Source organism: Ornithorhynchus anatinus, chromosome 2 (genome assembly GCF_004115215.2).
Source record: "Ornithorhynchus anatinus isolate Pmale09 chromosome 2, mOrnAna1.pri.v4, whole genome shotgun sequence".
Taxonomy (NCBI): Eukaryota; Metazoa; Chordata; class Mammalia; order Monotremata; family Ornithorhynchidae; genus Ornithorhynchus; species Ornithorhynchus anatinus.
In genome coordinates, this window is record NC_041729.1 from 1,636,687 (window position 1) to 1,655,865 (window position 19,179).

Consider the following 19,179-nt stretch of genomic DNA (forward strand, 5'->3'; position numbering starts at 1 on the left):
ATGACTGATTGATTATTATCAGGACTCTCTACTTTATGTGGAGATGGATGGGAGAGTCCCTCAGGGCCAGGGGAGGGAGGAGAAGGTGGTGGAGGAGAAGGATGAGGAGGAGAGGAAGGGAAGGAAGAGGAGGGAAAGAAGGTAGGAAAGGAGGAGGAAGGGGATGAGGAGAAAGCAGGGGATGGAGGAGGAAGGGGATGAGGAGGGGGAGGAGGAGGGAGGAGGATGGGGAGAAGAGGAGGAAGAAGGAGAGGAGGGGCAGGGAGGTGAAGGAGGAGGAGGAAGGGGAAGAAGGGGGAGAGGGAGGAGGATGGTGGAAGGAGGAGGAAGAGGGAGGAAGGAGGAGGAGTCGCCGTTGCTAGGCGAAGGGTGAAGGGTGGGAGGGAGGCAGAGTTGAGTCGGGCAGCAGCGGACAGGCCAGGGGAGCGCCTGGCGGCCAGTTGGGTGAGTGGGGCCGGACGTGGCCCGGGCCGCTGACCCTCGGGGCCCGGGCCCGGGGAGACGGGGGGGTCCCAGCTAAGAAGCCCATCGGTGGGGCAGCGAACGGCTGAAGTTGGGGGTGGGGGTGGGGATAAGGGGGAGACCCGGGCGGAGTCTCAGGGCGCTCGCAAAGGACTGAAATTCCCCCCACTGCAACCGTCCCCTTCCCCAGCCCCTCTCCCAGCTCCTCTGACTGGGGGAGGGGATGGCATCTCCCACTGCCCCCTTCCCCAGGCCCTGTCCCGGGTTGGGCAGGGGAGAAGCCCCCTCCCTCCCGCTGGACGAGGTCGATTCTTGCTCGTGACTCTGGTCTGCGGCGCGACCCCCCGACCCTTCCCCCCAAAAGCCCCCTCCCTCCCTCCATCCCTCCCTCCTTTTACCGCCCTCCTCACTGCGGTTCTCGGGCGGCCTCCCGAGTCGGTCCCGGGCGTGCGGGGCTTCCAGCTCAGAGGGGTCGTTAACAAGGTCACCGTATTTATTGAGCGCTTACTCTGTGCGGACCACTGGACTAAGCGCTTGGAATGGACAATTCGGCAACAGAGACCATCCCCGCCCAATAACGGGCTCACGGTCTAAGCGGGGGAGACAGACAGCAAAGCCAAACAGAACAAGTAGTCTGGGGTAGATATCAACGAGATGAATAGAACTCATTCATTCATTCAATAGTATTTATTGAGCGCTTACTATGTGCAGAGCACTGTACTAAGCGCTTGGAAGAGATAGAGACAATCCCTGCCCGATGACCGGCTCACGGTTTAATCGGGGGAGACAGACGGACAGAAACAAGACAACATCATCACGATAAATAGAATCAAGGGGATGGGCGCCTCATTAACAAAATAAATAGGGTAATAAACAATATATACAAATGAGCCCAGTGCTGAGGGGAGGGGAAGGGAGGGGGGAGGAGCAGAGGGAAAGAGGGCTTAGCTGAGGGGAGGTGAAAGGGGAAGGGAGCAGAGGGAAAAGGGGTAGAATCATAGATCTATACACATCATGAACAAAACAGAGTAAGAAATACTATAGAGAAATGTGCACGGTGCTGAAGGGAAGGGGGAAGAGCAGAGAGAGGGAGAAGGGGGGATGGGGGGAGGGAACAGAGGGCGGAGGGGGAGCAGAGGGACAAGGGGTAGAATCATAAATCTATACCCATCATGAACGAAACAGAGTAAGAAATACTATAGAGAAATGTGCACGGTGCTGAGGGGAAGGGGGAAGAGCAGAGGGAGAGAGAAGGGGGGATGGGGAGGGAACAGAGGGAAAAGGGGTAGAATCATAGATCTGAACCCATCATGAACGAAACAGAGTAAGAAATACTATAGAGAAATGTGCACGGTGCTGAGGGGAAGGGGGAAGAGCAGAGGGAGAGAGAAGGGGGGATGGGGAGGGGGAGCAGAGGGAAGGGGGGCTCAGTCTGGGCAGGCCTCCTGGGACAATCCCAGGGAGGGAGGAGGGGGAGCCTCCCCTCGGGCCCTTCCCCCTTCCCAGCTCTATTCCTTCCTCCCAGCTCCCTCCTCTTGGCTTGGCCAAGGGTGCCGGTGGGGGCGGGGGAGGGGCCGGCCTGGCTCTGCAGCCGCTGGCCCTCAGCCCGCTGGCCCTCAGCCCGCTGGCCCTCAGCCCGCTGGACCTCAGCCCGCTGGACGACAGGCAGCCCGGGCCCGGAGGAGGAGGAGGACGCCTGGTGGGGAGCTGCGGGACTCCCCCTGCTGGGCGCTACGGGGATCGCAGTCTAGGGCCCCAAAGAGGACTCCACCAGGGGGCGCCCTACAGCGCTGAGCTCTTAGCTTATTATTATTAGTAATAATAATAATAATAATAACGATGTTGCATAGCGCTTAACTAATAATAATAATAATAATGTTGACGATTTTGTATAGAGCTTAATAAATAATAATAATAATAATGACGGTGTTGCATAGCCCTTAACAAATAATAATAATAGTAATGATGATGTTGCATAGCGCTTAACTAATAATAATAATAATAATAATAATAATAATGATGTTGGTATTTGTTAAGCGCTTACATGCGCAGAGCACTCTTCTAAGCGCCGGAGTAGATACAGGGTCATCAGGTTGTCCCACCTGAGGCTCACAGTCTTCATCCCCATTTTACAGATGAGGTAACTGAAGCCCAGAGAAGTGAAGTGACTTGCCCACAGTCACCCAGCTGACAAGGAGCAGAGCCGGGATTTGAACCCATGACCTCTGACTCCTAAACCCGGGCTCTTTCCACTGAGCCACGCTGCTTCCCTAATAATAATAATGTTGGCATTTGTTTTTATTATTATCCTGGTATTTGTTCATTCACTCATTCAATAGTATTTATTGAGCGCTTACTATGTGCAGAGCACTGTACTAAGCACTTGGAACGGAATATTCGGCAACAGATAGAGACCCTCCCTGCCCATTGACGGGTTTACAGTCTAATCGGGGGAGACAGATGGGCAAAAACAAGACAACTTAATCATGATAAATAGAATCAACTGGATGTACACCTCATTAACAAAATAAATAGGGTAATAAAAATAAGTGCTTACTATGTGCTGCACACTGTTCTAAGCGCTGGGGTAGATACAGGGTAATCAGATTGTCCCAGGTGGGGCTCACATTTTTTAATGCCCATTTTTATTAATAATAATAATATTGGTATTTGTTAAGCGCTTAGAGCACTGTTCTAAGCACTGGGGTAGATAGAGGGTAATCAAGTTGTCCCAAGTGAGGCTCTCAGTCAATCCCCATTTTACAAATGAGGGAACTGAGGCACAGAGAAGTTAAGTGACTTGCCCAAGGTCATGCAGCAGACAGGTGCAGAGCACTGTTCTAAGTGCTGGGGGAGATACAAGGTAATCAAATTGCCCCAGGTGGGGATCACATTTTTTATTGTCCATTTTTACAGATGAGGGAACTGAGGTACAGAGAAGTCAAGTGACGTGTCTAAGATCACACAGCATACAGGTGCAGAGCACTGTTGTAAGCGCTGGGGGAGATACAGGGTAATCAGGCTGTCCCCCGTGAGGCTCACAGTCTTCATCCCCATTTTACAGATGAGGCATCTGAGGCCCCAAGAAGTGATGTGACTGGCCCACAGTCACACAGCTGACAAGTGGCAGAGTTGGGATTCGCACCCATGACCCCGGACTCCCAATCCCGGGCTCTTTCCATTGAGCTACACTGCTTCCCTAATAATAATAATGTTATTACTGGTTGGAAAGTACAATTCGGCAACAGAGACAATCCCTACCTAACAATGGGTTCACAGTCTAGTAGTAGTGGTGGTCAGAGAAGCAGCAAGGCCAAGTGGAAAGAGCCCGGACTTGGGAATCAGAGGTCATGAGTTCTAATCCCGACTCTGCCACTTGTCTGTTGTGTGACTTTGGGCAAGTCGCTTCATTTCTCTGGGCCTCAGTGACCTCATCTGGAAAAGGGGGATTAAGACCATGAGTCCCATGTGGGGCACCTGTTGACCTCGTATCCCCCAGAACGTCCCGTCCTCTGCCATAACCCGCAACCTATCTAATGGTTCTTCCGTTATCGTTGTTATGGTCCCTATCCATCCAGCTGCCGGTCTGTCTCTGCCACATTTTCCCTAGACTTTTCCTAGCCTTAGTGTCTTCTCCAGAGAATTAGTCCTCCTCATTATGTGTCCAAAATTTGCTAATCTAAATCAAGTCATTTGGCCTTCCAAAGATCACTTTGGTTTAATTTGCTCTAAAATCCACTTGTTTGTTTTTTGGGGCAGTCCACAGTCTTGGCAAAAGCCTTCTCCAACACCACATTTCAAAAGAATCAATATTCTCTCTATCCTGTGTTTTCACTGTCCGGCTTTCTGATCCATACATTGTCACTGTAAATGCCATAGAGTAGACAAGTAATAATAATAATTCATTCATTCATTCAATAGTATTTATTGAGCGCTTACTATGTGCAGAGCACTGTACTAAGCGCTTGGAATGTACAAATTGGTAACAGATAGAGACAGTCCCTGCCCTTTGATGGGCTTACAGTCTAATCATAATAATGTTGATATTTGTTTAGCACTTACTGTGTGCAGAGCACTGTTCTAAGCGCCGGGGTAGACACAGGGTCATCAGGTTGTCCCACCTGAGGCTCACAGTCTTCATCCCCATTTTACAGATGAGGTAACTGAAGCCCAGAGAAGTGAAGTGACTTGCCTACAGTCACCCAGCTGACAAGGAGCAGAGCCGGGATTTGAACCCACGATCTCTGACTCCCAAGCCCGGGCTCTTTCCACTGAGCCGCGCTGCTTCTCAGTCTTGCCACCCAGCTGCCCAGAGATGAGGATGGGCAGTGCTAGGGGAGAGAAGTAGGGTGGGCCTGGTGGAAACTGAGTCTCAGAGTGGCTCAGTCAACAGCCCTCGGCCTGGAGTCGGTAGAGGAGGGACTCAAACTCCCGATATCCTGGGGCTCCCCTGAGGCCAGCCCTACCCCCTGCCCCAACTGCCAACTCCTCGACTGACCTAGTGGGAAGTGCACCGGACCTGGGAGTCAGAAGACCTGGGTTCTAATCCTGGCTCCACCCCTCACCTGCTATGTGACCTTGGGAAAGTCATTTACCTTCTCTGGGCCTCAGTTTTCTCATCCGTGAACTGGAGTCTAAACGCCTGTTCTCCCTTCCCTTTGGACCGTGAGCCCTGTAGAGGACACGGATTGTGCCTGCTCTGATTTTGAATCTCTCGGCACAGTGCTTGGCACATAGCGCTTAACATAAACCACAATTATTTATTACAAATTTGGGTAGCTGGATTGATGCATATTCAATCCATCCCTCAATCCTGGTAGGTTCCACTTTGACAACATCCCTAAAATCCTCCCTTTCCTCTCCATCCAAACTGCTACCATGTTAATCGAAGCACTTAGCCTATCCCACCTTGATTTACTGTCTCAGCCTCCTTGCTGACCTCTCTCCACTCCAGTCCATTCTTCACTCTGCTGCCCTGATCATCTTTCTACAAGAACATTCAGGTCATGTTTCCCCACGTCTCAAGAACCTCCAGTGGTTGCCCATCCACCTCCGCGTCAAAAAGAAACTCCTCACCATCTGCTTTAAAGCACTCAATCACCTTGCCCCCTCTTACCTCCCTTCACTACTCTGCAACTCCAACCCAGCCCGCACACTTCTCTCCTCTGATGCTAACCTTCTCACTGCACCTCGATAATGATAATATTGTTGGTATTTGTTAAGCGTTTACTATGTGCAGAGCACTGTTCTAAGTACTGGGGTAGATACAGAGTAATCAGGTTGTCCCACATGAGGCTCACAGTCTTAATCCCCATTTTACAGATGAGGTAACTGGGGCACAGAGAGTTAAGTGACTTACCCAAAGTCACAGAGCTGAGAAGTGGCAGAGCCGGGATTCGAACCCATGACCGCTGACTCCCAAGCCCGGGCTCTTTCCACTGAGCCACACTGCTTCACGCTGCTTCTCCATGCTGCTTCTTGATCTCATCTACCTCACGGCCAACCTCTTGCCCTCATCCTGTCTCTAGCCTGGAACGCCCTCCCCCTTCATATCCGACAGACAACTATTCTCCTTGCCTTCAAAACCTCATTGGAGGGATATCTCCTCCAAGAGGGCTTCCCTGATTAAACCTTCATTTCATTTTCTTCCACTCCCTTCTGCGTCTCCCTGACTTGTTCCCTTTATTCACCCCTGCCTCCCAGCCCCAAGGTTCTTATTTTCTTAGAAGCGGCTTGGCTTAGTGGAAAGAGCCCTGGCTTGGGAGTCAGAGGTCGTGAGTTCTAATTCCGCCTCCGCCACTTATCTGCTGTGTGGCTTTGGGCAAGGCACTTAACTTCTCTGTGCCTCAGTTATCTCATTTGTAAAATGGGGATGAAGACTGTGAGCCCCACGTGGGACAACCTGATTATCTTGTATCAACCCCAGCGCTTGCACATAGTAAGCACTTAACAAATGCCGTTAATTATTATTATGTACATATCTGTAGTTTCCTTATTTATATTGATTTCTGTCACCCCCTCTAGACTGTAAGCTCACTGTGGCCAGAGAATGTGTCCGTTATTTGGTTATATTGTACTCTCTCAAGCACTTAGTACAGTGCTCTGCACGTGGTCAGAGCTCAATAAATACGACTGATTGACTGGATGCTTGCATTGCCTCGAGGCTGTGGTCCAGGGAGTGTCCAGTGGAGTGGACCCAGGAAAGCATGGCCGTCCGGAAGGAGGATGCCAAGGTGAGAGCATTCCACGTAGTCACCCCACTGCTGGAGAGCACAGCTCTGACCCAGGCGGCCGGAGCCCGGGTCCTCCTCAAGTTGGAGAATGTCCAGCCCTCGGGCTCCTTCAAGATCCGGGGCATCGGCTACTTCTGCCAGGAGGTAAGTGGGCCATGGAAGGAGGGAGGGGTTGGGGAAGGGACCCTAATGTCTCCTTCCCCCGGGATTGGGGAGGAGAAGCGGGGAGGGGTTGGGGTAGGGCAGGGGACTGGGGGGAATGCAGGCAACCTGGGAGAGAATTGATCTACATACGTTCGGGGAAGACCTTACTCACTGGGGTTCCTTAGGGGTCTGGGGTGAGGGGCTGTAGAGATTATACAAAGGCTCACTCTCTATCTTTCCTTCATTCCAGTCTCTCTTTGGGGCTACAGTTGGGAGAGGCACACAAATACACACACACCCCCAAACCCACACTTATTCACATACACAGACAAGTAGTTAGCTGTCTTTTGGATTTAAAGTAGTAGTAGTAATAATAATAATAATAATGATGATGGCATTTGTTAAGCGCTTACTATGTGCAAAGCACTGTTCTAAATACTGGGGAGGATACAAGGTGATCAGGTTGTCCCACGTGAGGCTCACAGTCTTCATCCCCATTTTACAGATGGGGAAACTGAGGCCCAGAGAAGTTAAGTGACTTGCCCAAAGTCACACAGCTGAAAAGTGGCCGAGCTGGGATTTGAACACATGACCTCTGACTCCCAAACCCAAGCTCTTTCCACTGAGCCATGTTGCTTCTCTATAGTGGTAATCCTGGCTCTGCCACATGTCTGCTGAGTGACCTTGGGCAAGTCACTTTAACTTCTACATGCCTCAGTTACGCCACTTGTAAAATGAGGATAAGAGTGTGAGCCTCTTATGGGACAGGGACTGTGTCCAACCTGATTAACGTGTCCCTACCCCAGCGCTGAGAACAGTGCTTGGCACGTAGTAAGTGCTCAACAAGTACCATAATCATAACAATGATTATGAGTAATAATAGTGGTGGCATTAGTAGCTTTAGTCGCAGTATTCATTCATTCAATCGTATTTATTGAGGGCTTATTCTGTGCAAAGCACTCTACTAAGCGCTTGGGGGAGTACAATAGAACAATAGATACATTCCCTACCCACAACTAGCTCATAGTCTAGAGCAGGAGACAGACATTAATATACATAAATAAATAAAAGAGGAGGGGACCAACATTAATATACATAAATAAATTCCAGATATATACATTAGTGTCTTGGAGCTGGGAGGGAGGAACAGTAGTAGTAGTAGAATTTACTGAATGCCCACTTGTTATGGGGCTCTGTGCTAAAATACTTGGGAAAAGAAGATTAACGAAGTGACATGTTCCCAGCCAAGAGCTTCCACTCTAATGGGACAGAAAAATATTACCATTGGAGGGTGGAATTTTGTCCAGGTCAGCCCTGGCTAAAATTGCTGATGAGTCAATTGAGCAACAGTGTTTACCTTATTTGTTTATTTAATGGTATTTGTTAAGTGCTTACTATGTGCCAGGCATTGTACTAAAGGCTAGGGTAGATTAGAGATAATCAGGTTGGATACTGTCCCTCTCACACAGAGGGCGTCTTAATCCCCATTTTACAGATGACATAAATGAGGCACAGAGAAGTGAGGTGACTTGCCCAAGGTCGCACAGCAGACAAGAGGCGGGCTGAGATTAAAACCCAAGTCAATCAATCAATTATATTTATTGTTTACTGTGTACAGAGGACTGCACGAATTACTTGGGAGAGTACAACATAATAGAGTTTTCAATCAATCAATCAGTGGTATTTATTGAGTGCTTATTATGTGCAGACCCCTGTACTAAGCGCTTGGGAGAGTACAATGCAACAGAATTAGCAGACACGTTTCCTGCCCATAACGAGCTTACAGTCTAGAGGAGGAAGCAGACATTAATATGAATAAAGAAGTAATTTATAATAAATAATTTAAAGATAGGTACATAAGTGCTGTGAGTTAGTAGTGGGGCAAATATCAAATGTTCAAAGGTCACAAATCGAAGGGCATAGATGATACAGAAGGGAGAGCGAGCCGGGAAAACAAGACTTAATCGGGGAAGTCCTGATTGAGAGATAGTAGACACATTCCCTGCCCACAGCGAGCTTACAGTCTAGAGGGGGATAGAGACATTAATGTACATAAATAAAATACAAATATTCATTCATTCAATCATATTTATTGAGCACTTACTGTGTGCAGGGCACTGAACTAAGTACTGGAATGTACAATTTGGCAACAGAGACAATCCCTTCCCAAAAACGGGCTCACAGTCTACACAGGGGAGACAGACAACAAAACAAAACAAAACAAATATGTACATAAATGCTGTGGAGCTGAGGGAGGGGTGAATAAAGAATGCAAATCCAAATGCAAGAGCGACTCACAAAGGAGTGGGAGAAGAGAAAATGAGGGCTTACTCAGGGAAGGCCTCTGTAGGAGTCCCTTAGGGTTCAGTTCTTGGTCCCCTTCTATTCTCCATCTACACCCAGTCCCTCGGAGAACTCATTTGCTCCCATGGCTTCAACTACCACCTCTATTCGGATAATTCCCAAATCTGCATCTCCAGCCCTGATCTCTCTCCCTCTCTGCAGTCTCACAGCCGACAACTCAAACTTAACGAGCCCAAAACAAAACTCCCCTATCTTCCCATCCAAACCCTGTCCTCTCCTGGATTTTCCCATCACTGTAGACAGCACCACCATCCTTCCTGCCTCAGAAGCCCACAACCTTGGTGTTACCTTCTTCTCATCTCTTTCATTCAATCCGCATATTCAATCTGTCACTAAATCCTATCAGTTTAACCATCACAACATTGCTAAAATCTGCCTTTTCTTCTCCATCCAAACTGCTACCACATTAATCCAAGCACTTATCGTATCCTGCCTTGATTACTGTATCAGCCTCCTTGCTGAGTTCTCTGCTTCCTGTCTCTTCCACTCCAACCCATACTTTACTCTGATGCCCCGGATCATTTTTCTACAGAAACGTTCAGTCCATGTTTCCTCACTCCTCAAGAACCTCCAGCGGATTGCGCATCCACCTCCGCGTCAAACAGAAACAGAAACTCCTTACCCTCTCCCAATCAATCAATCAATCCCGACTGCTGCCCACCAGACCAATCTGTCCACTGAGGCTGCTGGACACTGAGTTCTCCTGAGGGTCCTTTAGATAACCATTCCGCCCTCTCGGTCCGCAGGGCCCCTCAGATCTTCAGGAGCTGCTGCTCAGTCTCCTGGTTCTCAACATGGAAGCTGAGTTGTCTCCCTGTTGAGAAGCAGCAGCAACACAGAAACATCAACCCGGAGTTGCCACCACGATTGATTTCTGCAGTGACTGCTGGCAGAGTCCAGACACCCAGCTCAGGAAATCTGCTGGCTTCACGTGGCCCTGGGCATGGCTTCCATGCCGGGGATCTGACTATGCTCTGGGAACCCCATGTTCGGTTACCCGGTCCTGCCGCTCAATGGGGCTCCTGGGACTGCTGCTGCTGCTGCTGGGACTTTCATGCTGTTTGACAGGGCTCCTGGGACTCCGGCTGCTGCTGCAGGGACTTTCCTACCATTTGACGGGGCTCCCGGGGCTGTTGCTCCTGAGGCTTTCCTGCCTTTCACTGCTGAGCACAGCTCACAGTGATCCTGCTTGGGGGGTATGAGGTTGGGGGCGGGGGGACACACTTTCCCATCTGGGCAGAGAGGTGGGAGACACCTCTACTCTGAGGACCGGTCATCTGGATGGGGACAGGATGTGCCCCTTTGCCAGCCCACGCTGCACCTGTCTCCACACAGAACCTAGAGAGGAGTCAAGAAAACTGGCCAACAGCACACAAATGTGCACACATGGACACTCCTCTCCCCAGCACCCCCACCTCCCTAAACTGGTACACCCAGTCACACCCCACCAAACACACATACACACACACAAACACACACACGCACACACATTGACCCCTGGCCCACATTCCTTTATGCAGGGCTGGGGTTTGGGACTCTCAGGGGAGGGTCAGGGGCTCTGCAGGCGGGGTCCCAAGCTACCCCTTGGATCTCGTTCTTGTCTCGTTGCAGATGGCCCAGAAAGGATGCAAACACTTGGTCTGCTCCTCAGGTGAGCTGAGCCCTGCTCTCTCTCCCACCCACACCCCCAGCTCCTTCCCATCACCCCTCCTTCCCCCCACCCAATCCCATACTCTCCCTCCCTCCCACCCATGCCCCTCTCCCCTCTTCTTTCTCTTCCCCACCCTAACTCCCTTCCACCTGCCCCCTACTCCTGCCCGCTTGCCCCAGACTGGGGCTGTGAGTCTCAGTCCCAGTTACCAATCCATCAATCAATCAGATTGAGCATTTACTGTGTGCAGAGCACTGTACTAAGTGATTGGGAGAGTACAACGAAATGGTATAACAGAGTTGATAGACATGTTCTCTGCCCAAAGCAAATTTATAGTCTAGATAGGTTGCAGCAGACACTGACCCGAGGCAGAAGGGTGATGAGAGGTCCTATGTAGGAGGCTTGCAGGGGAATTTTCCCCTCTTGCCCTGACCCTCCCCATCAGTTGTAGGAGGGGCAAAGCCCCCAACCAGAAAGTCTTTGGAATGGTGGTCCTTGGGAGATGAACTGGAAAGTCCTCTGCCTCTGTGTAGGCCTGACCCCATCAGCTAAGTTGTGACTCCTTCTTTCCAGTGATGGGTGTGGGCTGAGGAAGAAGCAGGGGGTAGAAGAGTCCACAGAGACCAAAACCCTGCTCATCAGCATCAGAAGGGAGGCAGATACTGTCTCTGCTTGGGAGCTGCAGTCCATCAGTTAGTCAATCGTCTTTATTGAGCACTTACTGTGTGCAGAGCACTGTACTAGAGAGAGCACAATGTAACAATAAACAGACAGATTCGCTGCCCACAACAAGCTACAGTCTAGAGGGAGAAATAGACATTAATAGAAATAAATTAATGACAGATATGGACATGAGTGCTGAGTGGTTGGGAAAGGTGATGAATGAAAGGAGCAAGGCAAGGTGGTGTAGAAGGGAGTGGGAGAAGAGAAGAAGAGGGCTTAGCTGCAGGAATTTGGGTGCAAAGTGGTAAGGCTACTAAGGCCCCTGAAAGAACCTCTTCCCACTCCTCCCACCACCCTGGAGTGACCCTAGTTCCCCCAACCCCCAATCTGGGTCCCTAATCTTCTCTCACCATCCACAGGGGGCAATGCAGGATTGGCTGCCGCCTACGCGGCCAGGAAACTGGGTGTCCCGGCTACCATCGTGCTGCCCAGGACGTCCTCGCCCCAAGTGGTGGAGCGCCTCAGAGATGAGGGAGCCCACGTGGAGCTGATTGGGAAGGTGATGCTTCCAGACTATGGGGGTCATGGGAGATAGCTTTCTCCTCCCAGCCCCGGTCATTCCTCCTTCCCCCAACCCATCCCCCGGTCCTCCCTCGGGGAGTGTGTCTCTTCTACTTCCTGATTGGTTGGGAGTCCAATTGACAGCTGCCCCTGAGCGTGCAGGGGACCACCTGGTCATCTCTCCCCAGTCTCTCCCCCACCTCCCCAGGCCCGGGACCCAGCTCAGCCCCCCGACCCAACGTCCTGCCATTGCTGTCCTGCTAGGTTTGGGATGACGCCAGCCTGAAGGCCCAGGAGCTGGCCAAGAGGGAGGGCTGGGTCAACGTTCATCCATTTGACCACCCTCTGATCTGGTGAGAAGGGGGGTGGGGCAAGGGGGGCGGCGGAGTAGCGCTAGTCTTGCTCATCCCTGCAATCATGTTCCCTGCCTCTTCCTTGGGATCCGGGAAGGAGCTAGTGACATCGCTTCTGTTCACCGATGGGGAAAAGGGAAATGGGGGCCCAGAGAGGGAAAGAGGCTGGCCCATGAAAACACAGCAGCAGACTGCCCCAGAACTCAGAACCCAGAATGGCCCTCTGTTCTTTCTATTAAGGTGGAGTATATGTGTGGGGGGTAGGGGAACTGAGGAGGGGCTCCAGAGTGGGCAGGAGTCTCTGACTCAAAGCCTCAGCCCTCCTTGTCTCCTCCATTCCCTCTTTTTCCCTTCCTATTCTGGATCTCCCTGGGGTGGAGAGGGATCCTAAACCCTTCCATTAGATGTGTGCTCCTTGAGGGCAGGGAACATGTGTTTTGCTTTTTGTACACTGCTACTACTATTACTACCATTACTGTTAAGAATAATAATGATGATAATAATAATATAATAATAACAATGATGATGATGGCATTTGCTAAGTGCTTACTCTGTGTCAAACAGTGTGCTAAGCACTGGGGTAGTTATAAGAGCTTAGTTCAGTGTTTTGCACTTAGTAAGTTCCTCAGTTACTAATACTGGGTGATTGGCTAATTGATTCAGATGCCCCATGGAGATGTGGGAAGGGCATGCCTGCAAGGAAGCCTGCATGGAGGAGGTGGGGTGGGCGAGGAGAAGGTATTGGGTTGGACTCAAGCAAGGAAGAATTGGAGGTTGGGAGTTGCCCCTAATGACAATGCCCTGTGGCCATGTCCCCCACTAAACCGTCAGCTCCTTGAGGACAGAAATTGTGTCTTCAGTCAATCAATCGATCATATTTATTGATTGTTTACTTATTGCAGAGCAGTCAGTGGGACGGTCAATTGTATTCATTGAGTATTTAACTGTGCGCAAAGCACTGTACTAAGCATTTGGGAGAGTGCAATATAACAAAATAGCAGACACATTCCTTGCCCCCAATGAGTTTACAGTCTAGAGGGAGAGACAGACATTAATATAAATAAATAAAATTACATATATGTACATAATTGCTAAGGGGCTGGGAAGGGGATGAATAAAGGGAGCAAGTCAGGGTGACACAGGAGGGAAAGAAAAGGAAAAGAGGGCTTAAAATCAGGGAAGAACTCTGGGAGGAGATGTGCCTTCAGTAAGGCTTCGAAGGGAGTAATTGTCTATCGGATATGAAGAGGGAGGGCGTTCCAGACCAGAGTCAGGACGTGGGCAGGGGGATGGCTGTGAGGTAGATGAGATCGAAGTTCAGTGAGAAGGTTGGCATTAGAGGAGAGAAGTGTGCAGGCTGGGTTGTAGTAGGAGAGTAGTGAGGTAAAGTAGGAGGGGGCAAGATGATTGAGTGATTTAAAGGAGTTTCTGTTCGATGCAGGGGTGGATGGGCAACCCCTGGAGTTTTTTGAGGAATGGGGAAGAGCTTGGGAGAGTACAGTATAATAGAGTTGGTGGATGTGTTCCCTTCCCACGATGAACTTACACTTTAGAGGACGAGGTTCTAATTCTATTGTCCTCTCCCAAGCTGTCAGTCCAGTGTTGCTCTGCACACAGTACACTATCAGCTCCTTGACTGCAGGGATCATATCTACTAATTCTACTGTATTCTACCAAACATTTAGTACAGTGCCCTGTGCACAATAAGCACTCAGTAAATACCACTGATTGATTGCTTGATTTGTCCCCTAGGCAAGGCCACGCCAGCCTCGTCCGGGAGCTGAAGGCCGCCCTGGACCCCCACAAACCAGGGAGCATCATCCTTTCGGTCGGGGGAGGGGGCCTCTTGGCTGGCGTGGTGGCGGGGATGAAGGAAGTGGGCTGGTTGGATGTGCCCATCCTCGCCATGGAGACCAAGGGGGCACACTGCTTCAACGCCGCCCTCCTGGCGGGGGAACCGATCCCACTTCCAGATATCACCAGGTGGGCCACTGGGGTAGGTCGGGGAGGAGCAGGACGTGGGGACACACAGAGGGAGGGTGGGGAACGGCAGCCTTCTGCCTCCGCTGAAGAGGGAGGAGACTGGGACTGCAATGGGAGGGATGCAGGATAAACTCAAGGAAGAGCAGGGTAGCAACTGTGGGGAGAAGAATCTCTCTGCTTGGGCACTGTTTAAGGAGGTCAGAGGGTGGGAGATCTGGGGATGTCACGGACTGTGCTACTACTTTCCGGAGGAAGGGGGCATAGAAAACACCCAGACAGCAGCTCATTCCCATCCAATTTTGTCTACTCTCTCCCAGGAGGTGCCAGCACCTGTCTGCAGGTCCGGGGTTTGAGACTATGTTACCTACAAATCTGGCCTTTAATAATAAAAATTATGGTAGTTGTTTAGACCTTACTATGTGGCAAGCACTGTTCTAAGCGCTGGGGTAGATGCAAGTTAATCAGGTTGGACACAGTCCTTGTCCCACATGGGGCTCACGCTCTTAATCCCCATTTTACAGATGAGGTAATTGAGGCACAAAGAAGTTAAGGGACTTGCCCAGGGTCACACAGCAGACAAGTGGCAGAGCCAGGTCCTTCTGACTCCCAGGGCCTTGATCTATACACTGAAACTTTTATAACATTATTCCTTTATATAATCCCTCCTTTATACTGGCACAACACTTCCATGGCCTTGCTTGGGAGATCAGAGAGGAGGCTGGTGCAATAATCTAGTCGGAATATTATGAGAGATTGTACCATCAAGGTAGGAGTTTGGATGGAGAGGAAAGGGTGGATCTTGGTGATGTGAAGGTGAGACCAACAGGTTTTGGTGATGGATTGGATGTGTGGGGTGAAAGAGAGAGCAGAGTCAAGGATAACACCAAGGTTGCGGGTTTGTGAGACAAGAAGGATGGTAGTGCCATCCATTGTGACGGGAAAGTCAGGGAGAGGACAGGGTTTGGGAGGGAAGATAAGGAGGGGGGGTCACTCGGGCATAAACCTGGCTGGGGAGCAAGACTGAAGTGCCCTCCTCTAGCACTGAGGAAGGTGATGTCCGGATCAGCGTGCCGGCAGAGATGGGATCCTGAGGGAGGGGATGTTGGTAGTCTCTGTCCCTGACTGGGTCCACGAGGACCCTCCTCCCTTTCCCCAACCGAGGGAGTCTCACAGATCCATTTTTCCCACTCCCTGCAGTGTGGCAAAGTGCCTGGGGGCTAAGACGGTGGCAGCCAGGGCCTTGGAGTGTACCCGGGAGTGCCACATCATCTCAGAAGTGGTGGATGATCGGGATGCTGTGGAAGCCGTGGAACGCTTCTTGGGTGAGTGGCCCGACCCCACCCACAGGGACCCTGGCCCACCCAGCCCCTGGCTCCAGGAAAGGAGTCCCCTGTCCGTTACCTGGACCGGGCATCTCCGGGGTCCCGTTCTCAGGGGAAGCGGGAATAGCGCTCAATGTGGGTTCGTCCTGGAGTGGGATCAGGACTGGACTTTCCCCCAAATGGCAGCTGGCACCTGAGGTGGGGGTGCCCCTGGTCAAGAGGGAGGGGAGGTCTGCAATCCTCCCAAATTTGGCAGGACTGAACTAACAATCAACCTAGGGACTAAGCGTCAGCTAATCCACTAGTAGTAATACTGCTAGTAGGAGGAGCAGTAATAATAATAGTAATAGTAGTAGTAGCATTAATAGTAGCAGAAATAGTAATATTTATTAAGCACCTGAAGTCTGTATTGTTCTAAGCGCTAGGAAAGAAAGCCAGTGTGCGAATTACACATCCAGCTCCCTAGTGGCCCACCTTGGCCTAGTGGAAAGAGCCCAGGCCTGCAAGTCAGGGGACCTGGGTTTTAATTTCAAGTCCACTATCTTGTGCCGTGTAACCTTGGGCAAGTCAGTTAACTTCTCTATGTTTCAATTTCCTCATCTGCAAAATGGGGACACAGTATCTGGTCTTTCTCCTGCTTAGACTAATAATAATAATATTGTTGGTATTTGTTAAGCGCTTTCTATGTGCCGAGCACTGTTCTAAGTGCTGGGGTAGATACAGGGTAATCACGTTGTCCTACGTGAGGCTCACAGTCTTAATCCCCATTTTACAGATGAGGTAACTGAGGCACCAAGAAGTTAAGTCACTTGCCCAAAGTCACAAAGCTGACAGGTGGCATGAGCTGGGATTAGAACCCATGTTCTCTGATTCCTAAACCCGTGCTCTTTCCACTGAGCCAACTGTGACCCTCAAGTGGGCCAGGGGCTGTCTGATTTGATTGTCTTGTATCAACCCAGTGCTTAATACTGTGCTGAGCACACAGTGAATGCTGAACTTATAGCACAATTATAGTATTATTTCCAGGGTGGGTGGCTGAGGTCAGATGCTGGGGGGCTTCCTGCAGGGCAGCCCAGATACGGGGAGTCACAACCCCTGGAACAACAACTCAGAAGGTCATGGGTTCTAATCCCAGAACTGCGGCTTGACTGCCTGGTGACCTTGGACAAGTCATTTTATTCATTCATTCATTTATTCATTCAGTACTATTTATTGAGCGCTTACTATGTGCAGATCACTGTACGAAACCCTTGGAATATACAATTCGGCAACAGATAGAGACAATCCCTGCCCAATGATGGGCTTACAGTCTAATCGGGGGAGGGAGACGGGCAAAAACAAGACAACATAATCACGATAAATAGAATCAAGGGGATGTACACCTCATTAATTTTACTTCTCTGTGCCTCAGTTACCTCACCTATAAAACAGCGATTGAGACTGTGAGCTCCATTTGGGACAGGGAGCATGTCCTATTCGATTTGTTTGTGTCCACCCCAGGGCTTAGTACAGTGCCTGGCACACAGTAAAGCACTTAAATACTATTATTAGTATTATTATTATCAAGCAATAATCATGTCTCTCTCTCTCTCTTTGTTTTTCGCTCCCAACTCTTTCCCCGGGTTCCGGGATCCCATGCCCCGGTTCTCCTCTTCTCCCCACTCCCACCACTGGAACTCTTCAGAGGATGAGAGGATGCTGGTAGAGCCGGCCTGTGGGGCCGCGCTGGCTGCCATCTACTCGGGCTTGGTCCGACGGCTTCAGGAGGAAGGACGCCTTGGTTCCACCCCCGGCGTTGTGGTGGTCATTGTGTGTGGGGGAAGCGGCATCAACATGGCCGATCTCCAGGCCATGAAAGCCCAGCTGGGCATGGGCTGAGCACCCCTTTGGCCAGGTGGGCCAGTCAGGGGCCGGTCAGGGGCTGGTGGGTCTGGGGAGGCCAGGGAGGTCTGTGGCTGAGTCTCCCACCCCCAACCTTGGGAAATAAAGGTGAGTCCATGCAGCCGGGCTCAGTCTGGTCCAAATTGGCGCTTGGGTGTTGGCTCACTCCACTTAAGAATCTCCAGTCATTCAGTTGCATTTATTGTGCTCTTACTGTGTGCAGAGCACTGAACTACATGCTTGGGAGAGGACAATAGAACAATAAGCAGACACATCTCTGCCCACAGCGATGTTGGCTGAGTGAAGGGGGATGTGCAGGGGGAGGATGGGACTGAGGTTTACAATCAGCACAGCATTGGGGTGAGGGGACCCTGCTGCAACTGGGAGAAGGGAGAGTCAGAAGAACAGATGGAAGCCCTCCTCCGCCTGGTGTGAGGTGAGCAGGAAGCACTGCAGATTCCAGAGGGGTTCAGAGAGGTAATGGGGCATTAGAGGGAATATTTGGGGAGCAGAGGGGAACACAAGAGCATTAGAAAGAGCCTGAGAATTTTTTTTATGGTATTAAGCACTTACTATGTGCCAGGCACCGAACTAAGCCCGGGGTAGAAACAAGCTAAATGGGTTGGAAACAGTCCATGTCTCACGTGAGCTCACAGTCTTCACCCCCTTTACAGTTGAGGTAACTGAGGGACGGAGAAGTTAAGGGACTTGCCCAAGGTCACGCAGCAGACAAGTGGCAGAGCCGGGATTAGAACCTAGGTCCTTCTGACTTCCAGTCCCGTGCTTTAACCGCTAGACCATGCTGCTCTGGTTCAGGCTGGATCCCCAGTGAAGGGTCAAGGAGACGACCAGCAACTGATGGCCAAAGGAGGGATTCTGGGGCAGGGCCTCCCCCAACCTGGTGTGTTTGCTAAGGCAATTGGTGTGGTGTGGCAGCTGTGTGGCCTAGTAGGCCTGGGAGTCAGGGGTTCTGGGTTCTAATTCCTGCTCCACCTCTTTTTTTTTTCTAATGGTATTTGTTGAGCAATTACACAGTTCTAAATGCTGGGGTAGATACAAGTTAATCGGGCCAAACACAGTCCTGGTCCCACATGGGGCTCACAGTCTAAATAGGAGGGAGAATAGGTGTTGAAACCCCATTTTACAGTTAAGGAAACTGAGGCACAGAGAAGTGAAGTGACTTTCCCCAGGTCACACAGCAGACAAGTGGTAGAGCCGGAATTAGAAGTCAGGTCTCTGGCTCCCAGGCCTGTGCTTTATCCGCTAGGCCTCTTGTCTTCTCAGTGACCTTGGGCAAGTCACTGCATGTCTCTGGGCTTCAGCTTCATTCAATCATTAATTCAATTGTATTTATTGAGCGCTTACTGTGTGCAGACCACTGTACTAAGCACTTGGAAAGTACAATTGGGTAACAGATAGAGACAATCCCTACCCAACAACGGGCTCACGGTCTAGAATGGGGGTTCAATCCCTGTTCTCCCTCCCCCTTAGACAGTAAACCCCATGTAGAATATGGATATTATTCAGTCTGAATATACTGCATCTTTCCTAGCACCATAACA

General features: G+C 50.6%; 1 protein-coding gene across 1 annotated transcript; it reads left to right on the forward strand.

Moving 5' to 3' along the window:
- The first annotated feature begins 354 nt into the window (after window positions 1-354).
- SDSL (serine dehydratase like) lies at window positions 355-17,760 on the forward strand. Its single transcript, XM_029082936.2, has 8 exons — window positions 355-444; window positions 6,626-6,839; window positions 10,815-10,854; window positions 11,937-12,076; window positions 12,343-12,431; window positions 14,184-14,414; window positions 15,612-15,736; window positions 17,421-17,760. The coding sequence occupies exons 2-8, from the start codon at window positions 6,669-6,671 to the stop codon at window positions 17,612-17,614; spliced, it is 990 nt and encodes a 329-aa protein (XP_028938769.1). The 5' UTR covers window positions 355-444; window positions 6,626-6,668; the 3' UTR covers window positions 17,615-17,760.
- Window positions 17,761-19,179: the final 1,419 nt, after the last annotated feature.